Consider the following 21,788-nt stretch of genomic DNA (forward strand, 5'->3'; position numbering starts at 1 on the left):
TTTGATTTGGCTCAATTTGGTTAATCAAATGAAAGAATAAGGTTTTGTTTAGATGGCATGATCTCACACCTTGATTTCCTCACAAATCCATCTAATAGTTCCTCTTTGTGCTAAGTGTCTAATACTATTCACCAAGTGTGGCTAAGATCTTGTCAAATGTCCAAATAAAACTTCTCTAACCTAATTTGAACATTCCACACTTTGTTTTTAAAAACACTGCACTATGTATTGCTATTGAGGTTACTATCCACTCTGGGAATGTGAAAAATAAACTTTACACTGAAAATCCTAAATATTCATATAAACCTAATTGTGCAATTTGTTTACCAAAATTCTAGCCCAAAGTGTCTCAAAAAAAGCAAAATGCATTTTTGAACAAACTTATCGTCCGAAAACTAAAAATGAAATTATTGCATCATAAAATTCTAAATAATGAATTGAGTAAAATAGTGCAAACCATAACATATTCTAACACTTTTAACTACCTCAAATAAATAAAATCACACATTTGGCACTATAGTGAGTGATAACACTGACTATTCTGATAGATTAAAACCTATACGATTAGTCGATTCATGAAAACTTACGGGATTTTCACGAGATTTCTAAAGTTTAGAAATTCCACCTTTGAATTTATATCGGGCTGTTACAACAGGCATGAACACAAATCTAATCAAACCAGCAACAAATCACTATCCAACCAGATAAAAACACAGTGGCCAATAGACATTGATCCAAAACTAGAGAGAGACAACTTGAAACCAAAATGGGGAAACAAGGGTTCTAGGAGGTGTAACAGTTCTGGGTTGTCGAAGAGAATGGAGATAGAGATTCATAATCAACCGCAAGAGAAAGAGAGAGACATGAAAGCAGCTACATGGGTGAGTCCAAATCAATCTATCGGATTCTGGTTCTTGGGCACGTATTTGTGTTGGTCATTTTTATTTTATTATATATATATATATGCTACCGAAATTTAAAAGAAAAATGAGATAGGGGGAATAAAAGTAGAGCAAAAGTAGTCAAAAAGAACCTGGCTCAACCCGAAAATTACGGGTTGGACCGGGCCGGTTTGGCGCATTATTGTGGTCGGACTAAGTTGGCCCGGGTCCAAATCCAGTTGATTTTTACCGGGTTCAGGCCGAATCTCAGTTTTATCCACTATGTTGATGTTGCACTGTTAGATCAACTGTTAGATCAGCCATTATTCTTTTCAAAAATATTCAAAAATATATACTCAAAAGTTGATAGACAATGCTAAATCAACATTGTGAAATAGAAGTGAAATCATATTCTAGTTTGTCACGGACCCAATACCTTGACTACTTCGAGATGGTCGATCTCTAGAAATGAAGAAGAGTAGTAACGAGGAAGAAGAATTGTGTATAAACTTTCATATATCCATTCCCTCCTCTCTCCTACTTATAGAATTCATCATCAACGGTTCTTTGCATTTTAAGAAGATGAATACAAAACGCTACGTATCAGACCCATTCAGTTTTAACAATGAAATACAAAACAGTGCGTATTGACAAGTACAGAGTATTACAACACAGAGTCGATAAACGGCAACGTCCTACTTATTCCAAAACGACACCGCACCAACATTGCCGTATTCATACTTCTACATTCATATAACAGACTTAACTATCATGATCCTTTCCTTCCTCCCACTGCTACTCACCTCTCCTCTACAAGCTTCCGTCATCTCCATGGCTCCAGCACATGACATAGTTATAATATATTATATGGTATTTTCCTTTTTCTTTTCTTTTAAAAAATAGTATTTTTTAAGAGGGTATTAGAAGGAAAGAAAGACGTGTATGTATGTGATGTCAAAACAGAGATTTGATTTTTATTTAAATTGTACAAACATCCTGTCTATACAACTACCTAATCTAATTTTCCCAACAGAGAAATAACAACAAAAAATTTAATGATACAATAACGCAAGCTATAATGTTTCAACACTAAGGTAAACAACACCATGATCGGCTGCATGCTAAACCATGCATACAGGAGCCTATAATTAATGATAAATCTCAGAAGTAAGATAATGATACGCAAATATAATGAAGAAATCGATTATTGATCATGACAACACGTTGAATGCCTGAGCCCCACGGGCAACCTTGATGAAAACATCCTCCAATGTGGTGTCAGCTAGACCCCAGGCAAAAACTGTGAACCTGCTTTTTGCATTCTCAACTGCTTTGAATACATCAGCAATCCTGATATCTTGTTTTGGCAGCTCAAACTTTTGAGTTCCGGATATGTGGTATATCTTGTTAGCATTTGGGGAGAGATGCCGCACCATGATCTCCACATCTTGCTCATGATCCGAAGATGTCGTCATTGTGAACACATAAGAGCCCCCATATCTAGCTTTAAGCTGTCAAACACCATTGTAATAGCTAGTGTTACTGAATAGTCATGTATTTCACATACAAACCAAATCAACATTGACATAAAGAAGCGTATGTAGCGTTCATAGTTCCCCTCTCTCTCGCCCACTTCTAAAAAAGGAGCTGACTCATGGTGGAGCTATCAAGTTTGAAAAGTATCTTTGTTCGAATATACTGATATTTAAAACTTTAATGTTCATTACAAATTTACATGTATTCCTTTCAGAAAGATTTTTCTTTTTCTTTTTCTTTTTCTTTTTTTACCTAACGGCAAAGGTTTCAAAAGAAAATCTAGTGCTCTAGGATACATAAAAGAACATCTGAACCTTGATTCTGCAGTTATAGCCTTCCAGCAACATCCAAGTACCTAGCATGTTTCTCAAAGTACTAATAGATCATAGATATTGGCATGCTAAAAGCTTAAAAGATATCAAATATCAATTATGCAAAAAGAATTCACGGGGTAAGGGAGAAGTGATGCAGTTTAACTCTAGAACTATTTTGTCCAAGGTCTATTTTGTATGGTATCTCCATGTCCAAATGTCTCAGGATAGAACTAAGGTGGAGATTACTTGAAATCTAATGCACATAATACAAATAATATAATATCAAAGTAGAGTTACCTCTTTAGGATTCCCTATGCACTGCAAGCTGCCATCTACAAAAATTCCTAATCGATCACACAAAACTTCTGCCTCTTCCATGGAATGTGCTGCAATACAAACACAAGCTCTATCAGTAGATTAACCACAAAAACAAACTGTCATCGTGCAGAATTAACCCAGAAGGATGGGACTATATAAAACCAGGAGGAAAATAGGTTCATTTGATATATAAACCACAGTAATCAGTTTCTAGAGATTGAAGTTCTACAATTATGTTGGGGAGAGAGGCAAAGAGAAGAAAGAGAAACAGAAAGCTTACTGGTGAGAATGATTGCTCGGTCTTGCTTTGCACGCTTCACAACATTCCATAAATTGTTTCTTGAAGCAGGATCTAACCCAGTACTGGGCTCATCCATATAAACAACCTGATGAAATTTCCAAGAATTAGACCATAAGAATAAAGGCAGGAGCTTCCACATACAAAGACCTTCTCAATAAGCCCCTCGAATTATTCGGTCATGCAATACTTATTGAATACAAAAAACAAAATTAAAGTATATTGAACTGAGATGTAGACATACTTTGGGATCACCAATCAAAGAAATCGCAACACTAAGCCTTCTCTTCATACCACCACTATATTTCCCAGCTTGTTTGTCAGCAACCCCCCCATTGAAAAGATTGACACCTTTTAGTGATTCTTCCACTGCCTGCAGAAGCCAAATGGGAGAAGAAAATAGGAATTCAAGAGTTATGCTGAAGAAATAGGCAGAAAACTAAAGGTTTGCTGCTTCTAAAGCTTCACAACTACCAAACCTAGTGAAAGGGAGCCAACAACTGCAATACATATTCATGGTCTGTGGATTGACCTTCAGCTTGTAGCCCTTTACATTCCATTCACAAGCTTAAATACCAATGGATAGTTAATGAACTTTTTAATGATAATAACAATACACCTTTATATCAGTGATTATTTGTCCAAAGCCAGCATTTATTTCTTGATTTTCTGAGGGGGGAAAATTACTACAAGGCCACGCTAATGAAACTCCCATGACTATCAAATCAAACAACACATAGACTTACTTGTGTTAAGGCAGAACCTTTGAGGTTCTTCAGTCTTCCATAAAATAGAAGATGCTCCCTTCCAGTAAGAGATTCCCATAGCAAACTAGATTTTTTGAAGGAAATAATATATTAGGAATGTTGCATTAAATGGGGACAGGGAGGGAAGAAAATAATTGTTTTTTTGAAGTTAAGGAATCAAGATTACTCATGCTGTGGGCATACACCCATACTGGTATATATTCCGTCCATCTGAGTCCGAATGTCCAGACCATTGACATATGCTGAGCCAGAGGTTGGCTTTGTCAGACCAATCATCTGTTAATGGACACGTGGACGTAAATTCTTGAATAATGCAGAAAGCAGAAGAGGACTGAAAGCGTGGAAAGGTTAACCCCATTTAGCATGACTTCACAGTTTTATTAACAGAAGCAACAAAATCATCCCTAAGCATTTAACATTTCACAGGCAGCAGAAAAAGAATCATAATATGAGATTTTCAAAGCATTTTCTATTGTTCCCCCACCCCCAAAAAAGAAAAAGTAATTTCAAAGACCAATATGGAGCCTTGATGATCCCACTAATAAGAAAAACATAAAGAAACTTTTTTCAGAGTTGAGTATATAAATTGAAGACCAAAAAAGCAGTTGATACTGACCATACTAATAAAAGAAGTCTTGCCAGCACCATTGGGGCCAAGCATACCAAAGCACTCCCCTCGAGGCAAGGCAAGAGATAAGCCTCTCACTGCAAATTTTGCTGAGTTTCCATCCCTTCCTGGATACACTTTTTTTATGTTGTCAACGACAATGGCATGACTTGAATTTGGTTCTAGAAGTAGCTGCTCGACCTTCTCACTCTGGAGGAAGGGAAGAAAAGGGAACATGGAAATTATCAATATTGTGTGGTTAAGCACGCATCAAGTTGTGTAACATTAACTTATAACAACTTAGTAGACATGAAGTGAAGACATGCATCCAAGACAGTTTATTAGGAAGCAAAGGAACGTAAAAAAGAAAACAAGAAAGAAAATGAAATTGTATGAGTACATTTTTAAGTGAAATTGTATGCGTACTTTAACAGACACTGAATAATTCCAACTGTATTGAGATTCCACCTAAAGTATTTCCAAAGTTATTAGAAAATTTTGCAACACCTCTTAGAGATGCATCAGATAAACCAGCATTTTGGACTACTGACCAAGTGCCTATAAATACCACCTAAGCTACACCAATACATTTTATTTTATCAGTAAAAAAGAAACTTATTAATGAGAATAGGCAGAGCCCAAGTACATGGGACATGTACCAGCTACACCAATAAATGAAGACAAAAGTATCTAAACTAGAGACAAAAAAATCTACCTCTTGAAGGACATCTGGTTTCTCCATCTGAACAAAGACTTTAGAATCCTGCCTTTGCAAACTAGGCCTCCTAAAAGATGAAGTATTCTTTCGGAAGATTTGCAAGAAAAATAGAGGACTTTTTCCACTTCCTGATGATACAACTTGATCTACATAAAAGGCAAGGAAAATCACAACAAACCACTCAACAAACATGATAATCATGACCTCTGCCATCCCATTCACGCTATCACTCAAATCTCCCCACCGCATCCCATTAGTTCCCAAAAAGTCTCCAGTGAAGGAAGCTTGTGAAAACTCATACAACCCACGATACAGAGCAAAGCCAGGATACAACTCCATCGCAATGATCCCACCTCCTACAATAAAAAAATTGGTTTTGCAATGAGTATAATAAATTGAAAAACAAAGGAAAGCAAATGCAGAAGACCAAATTCTGACTTTTAGGGTTAGAACAAGTTAACAGAGAAATTATAACCACCAGTACATCAACTCTAATCAAACCAGATTGCTAGTTTGAGTGGATGACCATATCTTCACTCTTACATAAATCTAAAAGATTTCTATTGAAATCCTAAATGTGACAGCATAAGCTATGGAATGAATCTGTTCCCATGCAGAGCAAGCTTCTCTTTATTACTTGCTCATTTTAGGGAGGAAAAACACTGGCTCCATTTGCTAACATAGATGAATACACATAACCATTAAAGGGGCAAGCATCCATGTAAAAGTTCCTCAGGCACAGGTTCTCTAAATCCAGGTTCTTCAGTATCATCCTGCTAGCATTCCTAAGCTTAGAGAGGACGGGTGAGCACAGCACCCTGTTGAATTATTTCTCACCATCTATTTTCTTAAGGACTAAGCAAAAATGGCATTACTGAGGGGATCTAAGCATTTTTTTTTTTTTTTTGGCATAAAATCGAGTTTAGCTTCCTTGAAATTCCACACAGAAGAGATATTGTTTCCATCCAAACATAGTTCTCATTGAAAAAGTTAGATACCTATAAAGCCTCATAAACAACATGATACATACTCTGTTCACAAAGCTACCACTTACTTGGGAATGATGTATCCTGAATGAAGAATTGGAAAAGAAAGCCTCCTAAAAGCCCAGTTCCAAAGACACAAATGTACCCAACAACTGTAATCATAGATTTCGATCATGACATGTGTGTTAGCTAACTATTGCTTACAGAAAGGAAAATTTCACCCAAAATTAAAAATAAAATCAAATAGCTAACACCAAACCTGCAGCAGTCTTAATATTTGAAAACATTGCAGCTGCAAGAAAGGCGAGTGCAATTTGCAAGTTTATATAGAGGAAATAAAACACAAATTGGAGGCTGTAGTCATTCATTGTGAAGAATTTTAAACCTGAAACAAAGTGAACTGCATTAAAGAACTTGAACCAAGGTCAAAATGAATAGCACTTAACTGGATTGCATTAGATGGATTACCAATGACTGAGCCAAATATCACAAAACATAGCATGTAGATAAAAGATATGAGAAGAAAATAAGCATAAGAAATCATCCAATAAGGCCCATCACCCAGCCCATGCATCTTCATCATGATTCTCAATTTCTGTTGTTTCTCATATACCAATGACGTCAAGATCACCTACATCAAAAAGCAGTGTGATTATTGAGCAGATAACTCCCATTTTAGTATCAAAAAAATATAAAAATGCACAACATTAGTATTCTACAAAAATCTGACATTATATGTGATCATAGAGCTAAGCCCTCAAAACACATAAGGATCTAGCTAGCAACCATTTTCCCCAAAAATAGTTACCAAGGTTGCAGCCATTACTCACATCTGATCCTCAAGTTACTAGGAAATCATACAATAAACCATGGTAGAAATAGGTCAACAATACAAAGAAGCTGATATAACAAGAAATCGGGAAATGTTCAAGACACTAGATATTGAATTTATCTTATTGTTCCCAACAAACTAGATGCTTAACAAAACTAGTGTTGTGTCCATCAAAGATATGCCTCATTTTTAAAACATTGTTTCGTTAGGAACATGGGAACATCAAGTTTTTTCTTTATGCAAATTAAAGGCAAATTCTAATTCCATTTCACCTCTTCTAAGCTATGTAGTGCTAAAAATAGTAAGGTGTCATTCATTCCATAACTAGAAAGCCTGAATGATGATCTAATTACTCAACAAAAAGACATCATATTCACATAGGTTATCAAAAATGTTATTAAACATTTGAATAGGCATGTATGTTGCAATGGTTTGGACATATATAGATGTTTATTAATTTTATTTGCACCTTCAAATCAAAATGATGATCAACTGGGTAATAGCTATCAGATGAAAATTACAAAACTTGCAACAACCTAAAGCCTTGAGTACTTACAAAAATGAAAGCGGAAAAAAAAAAAAAAAAGTACTAAATAAACATTCAAACAAGTGATAACATAAATAAAGAAAATTTGACTTACAGGAAATAGTTGTAGAATGACCCATGTAAAGAAGAGTGTACCCAGAAGAGAGGACAAATCCAGCCTGAGTTTTGTTCCAGGTTTGGGCATTTCTTTAACAAACTCAAATATTATTTTTGTACCAGGCCCTCGCAAAAACTGGATGTAGGCATTTGATGCCTGTGAATGTAAGGATCGTATATGTAAGCATTTATCATCTTTTAATTTGATGAGCTAATTTCCCAAAAAAGTCATACGAATAAAAAAAGTACGTAAGCGCAGGATATACAAAATCCTGGAAAGCGAATTAATGTATTTGGACAGGAAGAAAAAAAATTATACTGAAGCTATATATCATCAGAATAGAATAATTTTATGGGATACATAACCCAAGATCTAGGAAACATCAGGAACTCGACATTTTAGACTTGAATAACAGAACAGAAAATCCCTAATTAAGATGTTAAACGATCATGCTATTTTACATCATTTTAAAGCCTGATTGTAATGGCAGTTGTACCTTTGGGGTCAATCCTCATATGATATGCAAATGATCTCCTGAAAGGAGCCTTTTTAATGAACTCAAATTATTCAAGAACATAAAAAATCCAAGAAGGCTTTGCAAGACAATCGGTAGACAATATGTGGCATATTATGTCATGAACCAAGTAAATAATACGAGCTCAGTTATAGTTGTTGGCCAGAAACAGCTCAAGAACAACTATAAAAGAGAAAAAAGATAGTTCCAAGATAGGTGTATATTTGGATACATGCTCCTATGCTTCTAATTTGTAAGCAAGGCCTACTTCCTCAGTGTTTTACTCTCAACAGCTAAGGATATATGAGTTGCTACTCATTGATGAAAACTACATAATCCTCCTTGGATAACAACCTAAACAAAATGTGCCAAAAATATTGGAGATTCATTTCTGGAAGAGGAACAAACAACACCATCATGCTTGAAAGTTGGACCATAAAATCTAGAAATTAAGAGGGAAACTGGGTTTGGAGAGCAGATTCCCATTCCAAGAAGGTCTTCCACTAACAAGTCAATCTGTCCTAGTAAGCCTAGATTTGTAACGTATTGAGAATTTAAACTATATAAACAAACATAAACACAGCCTGAAGTAACACGGAGGCATTCCTTAGTACTTTCCAAGAGATTATTGTCCAACAACCATTCATACAATCTTCAAATTCCCAATGCCATTTCCAAACATCCAAAAAAGTCAAGCCAAACATGCAAAATAACGCATGAAAGGAGGAAAACCAGAGAAGTTTACAAGTTCTATATATTTACCAAATTCACCGAACGTGGAACCCGCACCAATCCAATGGATGTTTGGCCTGAGTCATTCTTATATGTTGAATTGAACCATATGCTTACATTAAAACGATTCCCATTTGAGTTTAAGAAGTCATAAGCTGTGAAAAAATAAAGCCATTAGTATTGTCCTCTATGTGATACTACAAACGCAATACCATTCAGTTCAATATTACTAATAGACCAACCTGCAACAATTTCATTAATCTTCCTCTCTGGATTCCCTTTTCGGTAACCTTTATATAGCTCATCATTAATCTCAGAAGAACTATTGCGCCACAAACTGAAACCTTGGACACACTGTACCTCTATATTGAAGGCAAAACAAATAAATATAACTTTATTTTTTGTTGAAAATATCATTAAAGCTCTAAAGAGTACAAAGGACCAGGATTTTGAACACAGAAAGTATACAGATAGGTTAGCACAAAACTGAAGGAAGGGAGGGGGAAAGGGAAAAAAAAACACTAAAAATAAGGATTAAGTCCTAAAACAAAAATTTAGAGTATTCCATGCAAAAGATTTTAAGTCATGCATATAACAAAGGGGAAAAGGCAAGTGACAATATGGTACTAGCCATACCGATGCCAACATGGACATGCAGTTCAGTAAGCAATGAAAATGCCAAATTTGGGAAAGGATGGCTCTGGTAACAATCAATGTGAAAAATATTTTTTATTGTAGAAGTCATGAGAATAGCCTCGTTTGGTTACACAAATCATCTCATCTCATCTAATCATTACAATTTTCCCAAACTCCCACATAAAATACAATAAACAATTCAACTTTTTCAAATCCCAAAACAAAAATAATATTAAAAAATTATATTCTAACAATATTTTATTCAACTTTCATCTCATCTCATCTCATCTCATCTAATCTATTTAACTAAACGAGGCCTAAGTGTATTAATCTTACATGGACAGAAGTAAATACTATAAGACCCACCATGATTACTTGAACATAAAATCTTAAGAATACATAATGTTTCTGTATTGATTAACCATCGTGTTCATGTACTTATATGCTCAAGAATTTAATCTGGCGGCATGAACTTGCATCTCCAACAATATACCTATACCCAGGTCAATCAATACATAATGTGCACCCTACATTTTATTAGAGAGACAAGAATCTATGAAAAATACAAAATGCAATTGGTGTATACCTTCTTGCACCGGAATGGCTGATTCCAGAAAGGAAACAGAAACTGTAGAGTTTGGAAAGCACTGACTTTGCACGTTATAAATGGGGACACCAGAAAAGAAAGCAGGATCAAGAAAATTGTTTGTTTGGGGATATGTATCTGAGCCCTGACAAATTTTTGAAAAAGTCAAACTAGCAGCATAACTGACACAAATTTCAAGAGAGGTGAATGAAGCAAGAAAATAATAGTGACTATATTGCTCATAAGCAAGTAGAGGGAATACTTGTTATTAAAGAAAAATAGAAATAGCTTACCGCAACACCAGTAGCTAAGCTATCAACAGCATCAGAGGTGTTGATATTGAGAGATGTCGAAACCATATTCTTAACCAAAACTATCATGTGTGAAGATTTGGGTCAGTAAAGACAAAACATTCATATTCTCACTGGATCAAATAATCAAAATTAAAATGATAGCATGAGTGAGTGAGTGAGTGAGTGAGAGAGAGAGAGAGAGAGAGAGAGAGAGAGATATATATATATATATACTTTTTCCAAGAGACTGATTATTCCCAGTGAAAAGGAAAGTTGCTGGACAGGACCCTAAACTCCTGCATGACTCGTTTGGCAAGTCTGTAAATGGAATAAAATCAGTCCTCACTGCACGATATTCAGGAGCTGGCACTTGTAATAGAGGAGGCCATTCAGGAGGGTTAGGAATGGGACAAGTGGCAGCTTGATCCAAATCTGAATATTCCAACCCACAAACTTTCTCACATTTTCCATCCCCCGTTGTATCACGACAAGTACATCCACAATTATTTGAAGGTTTATCCAATTGACTGTTGATAAATGCTTGAAGGGCAACAAGCAATATACAGAGGATGAAAGGGAAAGAAATGAGCCGGATATTTGTCTTGATATTTCGTTTCTGAAGAAAAAACAAAGGAAGATAACAATATCAACAGATATAATTCACAGTGATACGATTTCAAAACTCAGCAAGAAAATGTTCAGAATATGCACGCTGCAGCTGTTTAGTGTAAAGCCCACCAAGAAGCGCACGCGCACACATTGTTTTGTTTTTTTAGTAATCTTGTTGCTTTCTAATAATAAATATAATCCAAATAAATAAGGTAAACAGATTGAAGCCCGTGTATTTTAAGAATAATGAGCAAAGTCGGTTTCTTTGATTTATTGTTATTAGTTCCTAATGTTTTTTCTTTTTAACATTTCTCTGTGTCTGGATGTCAGTTTCTGAACCAATTACCTTTTTTTTTATTACAGAGAAGACCTTAGTCTAGTAACAGCGACCATAGCCAAAAGACTATGCCGCTGAGGACATAGTCATCATATCAACTATTCCAATAAGCTATATACCCCCGGGCAAAGAAGGAAAGAAGGATAATGGAACTACGAATAATGAAGAGACAAGCCGATTTGATTCAATAATTTATATCCATGTGAAAAACTACCATCAACGCGATCAACATATCCACCCATTACGCTAATCAAAGAGAACCCACAAAGTCAAAACAACCAAAAGATAGATATTTCCAAAAGGTAGAAGGAAAATGAAGCCACTCTTGGATCAAAAGGCCAGGGAAAAAAAAAAAAAAAAAAGACATTCTAAACGACAATTAACCAAAAAAAAAAACAAGCGTAAAATTATCGTTCATCTTTTTATTTCTTTCCGAATTCTTATAATTTCGAAAGTAGCGGTACTCAGAGAGAGAGAGGATGAAAAGGGACCTGGTAGGTGACGTTCTTTCTGAGGAGAGCGTTGGCCTGGGTCCAGAAGCTGGCAGGACGAAGGGATAGATCCGCCATTGAAGCCGGAGCCACCGGAGTTTCCCTCCACGGGGAAATATGACCGTTGCAAACTTCCCGGTGGATATCGGAAATTCCAAACTCAGACAAATATAAGAATTTCTCTCAACTGAAAGCCCTCTTTGTTCACTTTGTTCCGCTTCTCTCAACTTTCAAATTTTTTTCAGCGTCTATATATGCAGCGTTACGTAATGGTAGCACAGTGAGAGGGGAAGATTTCCAGGACCTAAATGACTAGATTGTCCCTGCTGTTCTTATGAATTTTCGGAAATGGTTATGAATCGGTAGAGAACCGTTATCTACCGAGACTGCCCTTCTTTAAATGACTATGTTGCCCCTTCACGCGGTTTTGACTCTTGATGGTGACGTGTCTTCAAGGTTGCCAGAGCTAATTGGACAATAAAAATTTTAAAAAAATATATCTGAGTTTTTTTTTTTTTTGAAAATAATTTTTAATATATTTATACATTTTTTATTCCTTAAAAATATTTAAATATTTTTTAAAATATATAAAAAAACAACAAAAAATAAAAAATAAAAAATTATATAAAACAGCACGCCACATCTAATTATCATTACTACTAACTTAACAATATTTAAAATTTTATATATAATTACTTTCATATATTTTTTACACTTTATGAATGGCTGCGAATGTTCCGCTGGTCGCTGTCGAGATGAAGACCCTAAGTACATGATATTTTCGACGAAATATCTTAAAAAACGCAATTAATGTACAGAGAGAGTCCCCTTGGTACAAATTTTCACCCCCAGCTTTTGTTCTTTTCATTTTTTAATACAAAAACTATATGTTAAACATCCTATTTTATGCAAAATGCCAAGAGGATCAATTTCAAAGAAGATACGGATTTCATTTTCGAGATGCCACTCTCAAAACGACATCATTTTGCTAAGAGTAACAATACTCGCACTATATTTTTATAATTATTTATATAATCATATTTTAAATTAAAAATATTTACATAAAACAATATTAATAGTATAATTTTTATTAAGTAATTTATAAAAATTTTACTCATTTAAAACGGAATTATTTAAAAGGCTATGAAAATCAACGTGACTTATGTATATCATCTTTATTTGGTCAAACTTGATCTCGCACCCTTTATTTCTGTATTTTTTTTTTTTTTTTCAATGACGTGTTTTCAATGACGCGTAAAGTTTTAATAACATGAGATGTCCGTTACAGGAGGAAAGCCGAAGCCCTCGACGACAAGAAGTATTGTTCAAATTCTAAGATGTTTCCAAGAAGGTGGGATTGGTCACAAACAATCAACTTAATACATATACATACAATTGATAAATATTAATTCTACCGAAAAAGTGACCTGAATGAGTGTGCCGATTTCCCTTCTTTTTTTTTTTTTTTTATAACTTAGTGATTAAAAAAATATTTTTAAATAATGTTGTAATTTTTTTATTATTTTTTTAAATGTTTATTATGATTAAAAAATGTATAAAAAAAGAAAAAAAATTGAAAAATTGAAATGCACAGTTCGGGAGATGTTTTTAAGAGAACCTTCGGTGACTGTAAAAGGACTCCATACAATTTTATGTACAAGATTCATACTATCAGTTTTATTTTTAAATTAAAATTGAATTAGGTTTTGCTATATATAGCCAGTACTTTTGTAGATTCTTTATACATTTTATTAATGTGATTGGTCAAAATAATTATTTTATTTTAAAAAAATGACACAACCAATCACACAGATAAAATACATAAAAAATATATAAAAGTAACTGAACATAGAATTTTTATTTTGAGATTTTATAATGTTTATTATATTAATAATTGATACATCAATATATATTATTATGTAAGTAAAAATTATAAATACAAATAACATTTTCCATTATAATTTGTCGCAATCACGTAACTTAGAAACAAAGAAAGGGAATGGTATGTGGGTCGTACCTCTTTTTTATTATTATTATTATTATTATTATTATTATATTTGCAAATGATAATAAAAATTTATTAAATATTGCATAGTTTAGGTATTGAGATATAAGTCATAGAGTATATAAGCATCGTGAAGCTGTTTTGAAAAAAATTAAAATTCATTATTAAAAAATTTGTATAAGTATCATGAAGTCACTTTAAATAAAATGAAAGTTATTATTAAAAAATTAATTTTTTATGTAAATTTTATATTTATTTATTTTTTCAAAATGAGTATAATACGGTATTTACACGCTCATATGATTGCAATTATCTGCATTTCTCTCAAGGGTATTAGGTATATATCCCTATCTTGTAATTTTCACGGAAATTACACAAATCAGTATGAGTCTATGACCAAGTGTTATTATTTAAATAAAAGATAAGAAATAGAGATAGAAGACTGATGTTACTACTTGTTTTTAATAGATTCAGGACGAAAAGATATATAATTGAAAAATGCCTGAAATCTTCAATCTAGCTAGCGAGTAAAGAAAATGACATATGTGGTCAGTTTCAAACGTCTGAAACTTGTAGCGAAGTAACTGATCTACCATTGCTTGAAAATTGAAGTCATATCTTTGAACGCAACAACGTGGACAATAGATCATGAGACCCACTACTTTTAATAATGGTGTCTATTAACTAAGACTATATATTAGAATAATTGTAGTTTGGAAAAGTATTTCAAGTTCAATGGGAAGTATAGAAAAATTTATTACCTTCACGTGTTGTCAAAGTCTGTTGGAGTTGATCCAAATTGTAATCCATCATATTTCGTTATTGTTTCCTTATTGTGTGGTAAAAATAAAAAGAATTTGTCTCTTAGACAGTTGTGTCTATAGAGGTTGAGACCTTCCTTTTTATAAATAATGAGGTTGAGTATTTATTTAAGTAGAGTGTTGTCTTTTGAACGTTTTGCTGTAAAGAGTATCAGTAATAGTAAAGTTTAGATCAGTCTAACAATGTGTTAGTAGAGTTCCAAATAGTTGATATGAGGATATCCATACATCTATATGGTCATAAATGTAAATTTTTCTTAATGAATGAATGAGTGATGATATTTTTCTTAAAAAATAAAAATAAAAATAAAAATTCAATTGGCGTGTTATTTCATTTTTTTTATTTGATTATTGTTATTTCTTAAATTAACTTCCGTCGAGATGGATAATATGAAAACTCTGATAGTACATTATTCTAAAACTTACAAACGAAGAAAGGGAATGTTGCATGGGTCGTACCACTTAATATTATTATTTGCAAATGATAATAAAAATTTATTAAATATTGCATGGTTTAGATATTGAGTAAAGTTGAATATAGTCATGGAGTGTGTAAGTGTCGTATAATCACATTATATGACGCTTTGAAAAAAAAATAAGGTCCAGTTGTCAATTATTAAAAAATTAATTTTTTATGTAAATTTCATATTTATTTATTTTTTAAAATGATTGTATGGTACTTACATACTCACACGACTATAACTATTATTTCTTTAATATGTATTAAGTTTATATTCCTACCTCGTAATTTTTGTGGATATTAGACAAATCAATATGAGTCTATGACCAAGTGTTATTATTTAAATAAAAGATAAGAAATAGAGATAGATGACTGAGGTTACTACTTGTTTTTAATAGATTCATGACGAAAAGATATATATATATAATTGAAAAATGGCTAAAATGACGTGGTCAGTTTCAGAGGTTAAGAAAATGACGAAAAGAAGACCGAGTAAAGAAAATGACATGTGATCAGTTTCAAACGTCTGAAACTTGTAGCGAAGGAACTGATCTACCATTGCTTGCTTGAAAATTGAAGTGATACCTTTGAACGCAATAACGTGGACAATAGATCATGCGACCCGCTACTTTTAATAATGATGTCTAATAACTAAGACTATCTATTAGAATAATTGTAGTTTGGAAAAGTACTTCAAATTCAATGGGAAGTAGAGACAAACTTATAATGTTCACGTGCTGTCAAAATCTATTAAAGTTGATCTAAACTGTAATTCATATTTTTTGTTTATCTTATTATATGATAAAAATAAAAAATGAGTTTGTCTCTTAATTGGACGGTTGTGTCTGTAGAAGTTGAGACCCCCCTTTATATGAAGGGTGAGATTGAATCTCTATTTAAGTAAAGTGATATCTTTTGAATGTATTTCTATAAAGAATATCAGTAGCAGTGAAATTCAAATCAGTCCAATAGTATACTTGTGAAACTTCAAATGGTTGATATGGAGATATCTCTACATATATCTAGTCATAAATATAAATTTCTCTTAAATAAATAAATGAGTGATGACATTTTCCTTAAAACAAAAAAAAAAAAAAAAAGTTCAATGGGAGTGTTATTTCATTTTTTTTTATTTGATTATTGTTATTTCTTAATTTAATTATTATTTTTTTAATAACAATATACCATGAGATTTTTCATATTATCCATCTCGACAGAAGTTAAACTTAGAAATTGAATCTTAATGGGTATCTCGAAAGAAAATAAAAAATATGTAATGGAAAATGATTAACTTAGAATTTTCTCATAGTTATTTTACAACTTTAATTATATTAAATGCATGACAGTTTTATAAAATTAAATCTCATTTTTAATAGAGTGATATTTTTGCATTGATTGATTGTTAAATGAGTTATAGGTGTACCGTTAAAAAGACGATTAGGAAAGTTTTTATTATATTAATTATAAACAACAAGGTAATATTTCCTTGTGATCTTTCAAAATCATGAGTTTTCATTTTCATTTTCTTAGCCTAAAATGTATTAGGTTCGTTTGGATAGTAAGATAAGATGAGATGATACGTAAATAGTAATAAAATAATTTATAAATAGTAATAAAATTGTTTGATTGAGATGTCTTATGGAGTTTTGAAAATGAGAGAAAAAAATTTGAATAAATAATTCAATTTTTTCAAATCTCAAAACAATAATAATATTAAAAAATAATATTCTAACAATATTTTATTCAACTTTCAACTTTTATCTAAAACTATATCATCTCATCTCACTATTCAAACAAGCTCTTAGTGTCGATTTATTATCCTGCAAGACTACGATCACCATTTTATTTATTTATTTATTTATTATTTTTTTGAAAGGAAGCTATGAAGTTTTTTCCATTAAATCAAATATGAAATATATGGAGGAAAATCCTCCATAGTAATAATCACATAAGAAATGACTAAGGCATCTTGTGCCAACACAGGGGCCATAACATTGCCACTTTTCTTTACATAAGTGACATCCCATTTAACAAACTCCTAAGTTTCATCTTGGCTTTAGAGACAAACATACCAAAGCTAGTCAACTGATCTTCTTCTTTCTTCAAAGCTTGAATTGTTGGTAAAGAGTCCCCTTCTAGTATTATCTTGTTGAGCCCCAACTCCAGTCCAAAACAAACTGCTTGCACTGCCCCATACGATTTAGCCAAGGAAGGAAGAGGAAATAAGCATTAGTTTTTCCTTAATGTAGCAATAATTCTACCCTCAAAATCTCTGAGTACATTACCAATCCCAACTTTAGCTCAAGATTTGTCAACTGTTGCATCACAATTAAGTTTATAAATGTGCATAGGGGGTGGCTACCATTGGATAATGTTGTTGTTACTAGGTTTTGAAGAGACTTTTTTCTGCACTACCAACTCTTTCAACATGTTCAAGTTATGTTGAGCCACAAAAACCACTTTATTAGGATGCTTAAATTCCTGGTTGAAAATGAACTCATTTCACCTCCACCAAATTTGCTTTGCAACAACTGTAAAACTCTTATAATGGGTGGAATGCAAGTTGCATATTGGGTGGGATGTGAACCTGTTGCAGAGATTGGTGGGGGAATCCAAAATGGAAGAAATTCTGACCTGCTTAGGAGAACAAAAGGATGGAGAAGATTTGTTGATCTAGAAGCCCAATCTAAATGGGGAATTTTCATCAAAGTTGGCTTGGGAATGTGTCTGTGTTTATGCCCCCAAATATGAGTGGGCTTTGTGGATTTGGCATTGCGCTTCCTAAGAAGTACTCAGTTACCATTTGAAAGGCTTTTAATTTTAGCTTTGCTTTTGATTCTCGAATTAGTTCTCTAAGCATTCCTTTGGCTTCAAAATGTGAATGTTGTACTCAAGAGTGTGTGGAAGACCAAGATCATGTCTTAGCAAAAGGGATGATTGCATTAGATATTTAGAGACGTGTATCTCTATAGCTGGGGATGTCGTATGACCCTAGTAGATCATGGAAAACAACTATGGAATTATGGTTTCGACGAGCTGCTCACTCGACTAGAAAAGGTACTTTATTGGCCCTTGTTCCTATTATTGTGACTTGGTCCCTTTGGGTTTGGAGATGTAAAGCTTGTATGGAAGGTAGAAGGAGTTATGCGGGCTCTCTGTGGGTTTCGATTAAGGCTGCTATTGCTTGGGTGGGACTTTGCTTGCATGCTTCTAAAAAAATGAATGATGGAGATGAAAAAGTGCTTAACCTTTTTTCTATCCCTATTAAACCAGTTAAGAGACAAAGATCTAGTCTTGTGAAATTGATGAAATCGGTCTCAGACTGGTTTAAATTAAATGTGGATGGAAGTTCTTTAGGGAATCCAGGTCGTATAGGTGCAGGTGGTTTAATTAGATATGATAAGGGGGATCTTATTTGGGCTTTTGCCTGAGAATTGGGGCATGGGATCCAATAATGAAGTTGAGCTCATCTCTCTGTTATATGGTCTTTAATATTGTAAAGACTTGGCAATTCGGATGGTGGAGGTCGAATTAAATTCTTTATTAGTGGTTCATTGGATAGAAAAAGGGAGATGTGGTATATGGTATCTTGAAGATTATTAGGAAAAGATACAAAATATTCTTGCTACCCTGGAAGTTAAGGTACGACATATTTATAAAGAAGGCAATGCAGGAGCAGATTTCTTGGCACGGTGGACTTCAAATCATAAAAATGGTACATGGAATACTTATAATGAATTGCCGCATTTGCTCAAAGGGATTCTCAAAATTGATAAAATTGGTCTTTATGCTATTCGCCTATAGGCGGTCAATAAGGTGCTTATGGACAAAATAAGAGCATCAATTGTTTCTTTATTTAGGTTTGGTTGGTTTTCTTTAGGCTTGTTAGTTGCATTTATTTGTTTGTTGGGTTAATTTTTTAACACAGGGTTGCTATATGTGTGGCTACCGGCCCTTCTAAAAAAAAAAAAAAACTCTTAAAGCAATCTGTGTCCATAGAATCAACAATAGTCTCAAGTACTTCCAATAGGTTTAGCTTTGAGAAATGGCTTTTTTGTAACCTCTTTAAACATTGACACCAAACATCCTCTGCTGACTCACATTCCCATAGAGCATGTGCTGCTATTTCTTCTTCAAGATTACAGATTGTACAGTTTGGGTGGTCAACAATCTCCCTCTTATAAAGATTAGAACGAGTAGGCAAAACTTCTAAGTAGGCCCTCCACAGAAAAACTTTATCTCCTGGTGTGACTTGCAAGTTCCAGAGAATTTTTCACACATTCTTAAAGTCATGACTACTTGAGGCATGCCCTTCTGCTGCTTGGTATGCACTTTTGACTATGAATATACCTTTAGAGGTTCCTTTCCATATCATGTTATCAGGGCTAATGGATGAACCGATGGGTATTTGAGCAATAATGTCAACTTCTTCTTTGTTAAAAATTTGTCTAACAAGTTCCATGTCCCATCTCTTCTCACTTGGCTTTATGAGCACCTACACCTTAGTATTGCCATCCAGATATGATTCTGGGCACTGAACTATTGATGGTGTATCTTTTGGAAGCCATTTGTCCCCCTATATTCTCACTTCTTCTCCAGTCCCAATTCTCCGATAAGTATGTCTTAATTAGAGGTCTTGCCTTTAGAATACTTCTCCATATATAAGAGGGTCTTTGCCCCAACCTTGCATTCAAGAAAGAAGTATCCTAAAAATAATTGGCCTTAAGAACTTGTGCATCTAAGGAAAATGGATATTGAATTAATCTATACTCTTGTTTTGCAAGTATTGCAAGATTAAATTCTTCCAAATCTCAAAACCACATCCCACCTTCTTCTTTTGACTTTCCCATCTTGCTTCATGACACCCAATGTATTTTTCTCTCTGCCTTTTGCTATCCCCACCAAATATTATTCATGACACTATTTATATTTCGAAGCAGCTTGCCAGGTAGCTAGAAGACACTCATGCTATAGGTTGTGAGTGCTTGCACTACAGCTTTGATGAATATCTTCTTCCCTGCTTGAGACAAAGTTATAACTCTCTCTGCTCACCCTTATTTTGACTCTATCAAGAATGCCTCAAAATGATTTTTTTTCTTACTTTACCAACAATAGTAGGCAAACCAAGATACTTTTCATAGGTCATAGTAGACCTCACACCTGCAATGCTTAGAATGAATTCTTGTGTGTCCTTAGCAGTGTTTTTACAAAATTGGATGGAGGTTTCTTCAAGATTCAGTCCCTGACTCGAGGCTTCCTCATAAACTTTTAGAAGACTAAATAAGTTGTCTCATTCTATTGCATTAGCCTTACAAAAGAGTAAGCTATTATCAGCAAAAAAACAAGCGAGAAAGTCTAATTCTATTAAATGAGTTATAGGTATATCATTAAAAAGACTATTAGAAGTTTTTTATTATATTAATTATAAACTAAAAGTAATATTTCTTTATTAGCTCTAGAATCATGAGTTTTCATTTTCATTTTTGTAACATCCCGCTTCTCAATAAAGTCATTTTAAAAATTTTTAGAGAAACAATGTGCTGCTAAACTTGAATTTAAAAACTTTTTTTTTCTTAACGAAGTGCTAGATACGAAAGATCTCATAAATAAATAAATTTAATTTTTATTAAATACTTAAAATTTAAAAGAGAGTCTACGGAGATACTTATTTAAATTTAATAAAGTCTCTTGTACTTATCAAAATAACTTATTAAATTTTAAATCATAAAACTGAGCATGACATAAACTATCTAGGCCTCTACCTCGCCTCCCTGGGTCAAATTCTATTTTGCGGTCCCATCCTCATAAATGTCAACACCTGGGGTGGTTTAAAAACATAAAAATATATAAAAATAAATCGAATAATCAATAAGTAACATATCATACAATAAATGTAATAAACATAAGGTTTTCTTGAAAAATATGCATACTCATAAATACATTAAATAAAATGAACATGAAATTATCTTTCACTTATCATAAGTCGGTACCCACTGTTGACTCCCGTGAGTTAGGGTTAGTGACATTAAGTAAATTCCGATTCCACCTATGACCGTGAGTTGTAAAATCCATAAAGATACACTATATGCCCATAACATATGATACCGTCTTCATATCATAACATAGGCCGTTATGTATCTTATTATCCGTATTTCATCATAATTATACTTGTCATATCATATCACAGATTTCATTATTTCATAAATTTCCGTGATACATGTTTCTTCACATAAAATCATGATTTTTCATAAGTATTTTAACACATAAATCTTCACATAAAATCATGCATGGCTTTTTATAAATATTTTAATGCATAACTCTCACATAAAATCTTGACTTTTCATGAATCTTTTGATGCATAACTCCTTTAATAAAATCATGAATTTTCATAAATAATTTAATG

General features: G+C 33.2%; 1 protein-coding gene across 1 annotated transcript; it reads right to left on the minus strand.

Moving 5' to 3' along the window:
• Positions 1-1,826: 1,826 nt before the first annotated feature.
• Positions 1,827-12,387, minus strand: LOC122290005 (ABC transporter A family member 7-like). The gene is made up of 18 exons (XM_043097511.1): positions 12,100-12,387; positions 10,897-11,278; positions 10,663-10,742; positions 10,370-10,514; positions 9,390-9,509; positions 9,178-9,302; positions 7,899-8,057; positions 6,894-7,056; positions 6,685-6,810; positions 6,494-6,577; positions 5,437-5,795; positions 4,731-4,931; positions 4,281-4,390; positions 4,094-4,178; positions 3,592-3,720; positions 3,330-3,435; positions 3,029-3,117; positions 1,827-2,392 (listed from the first exon to the last, which is right to left on the minus strand). Exons 1-18 carry the CDS (start codon positions 12,175-12,177, stop codon positions 2,093-2,095), a joined length of 2,841 nt encoding a protein of 946 aa, XP_042953445.1. The 5' UTR covers positions 12,178-12,387; the 3' UTR covers positions 1,827-2,092.
• Between the last annotated feature and the right edge of the window lie 9,401 nt (positions 12,388-21,788).

Source organism: Carya illinoinensis, chromosome 12, assembly GCF_018687715.1.
Source record: "Carya illinoinensis cultivar Pawnee chromosome 12, C.illinoinensisPawnee_v1, whole genome shotgun sequence".
In the NCBI taxonomy this organism is placed as follows: Eukaryota; Viridiplantae; Streptophyta; class Magnoliopsida; order Fagales; family Juglandaceae; genus Carya; species Carya illinoinensis.

Bases quoted from the DNA above. Each gene is read 5' to 3' on its own strand.
- LOC122290005 (XM_043097511.1), bottom strand. From the start codon at position 12,177: ATGGCGGATCTATCCCTTCGTCCTGCCAGCTTCTGGACCCAGGCCAAC. The intron at 9,510-10,369 runs GTATACACCAAT...CCTTCAATATAG, and splicing joins AGCCATTCCGGTGCAAGAAG to AGGTACAGTGTGTCCAAGGT. The intron at 7,057-7,898 runs GTAAGTCAAATT...TTTTTGATGTAG, and splicing joins TCATTCTACAACTATTTCCT to GTGATCTTGACGTCATTGGT.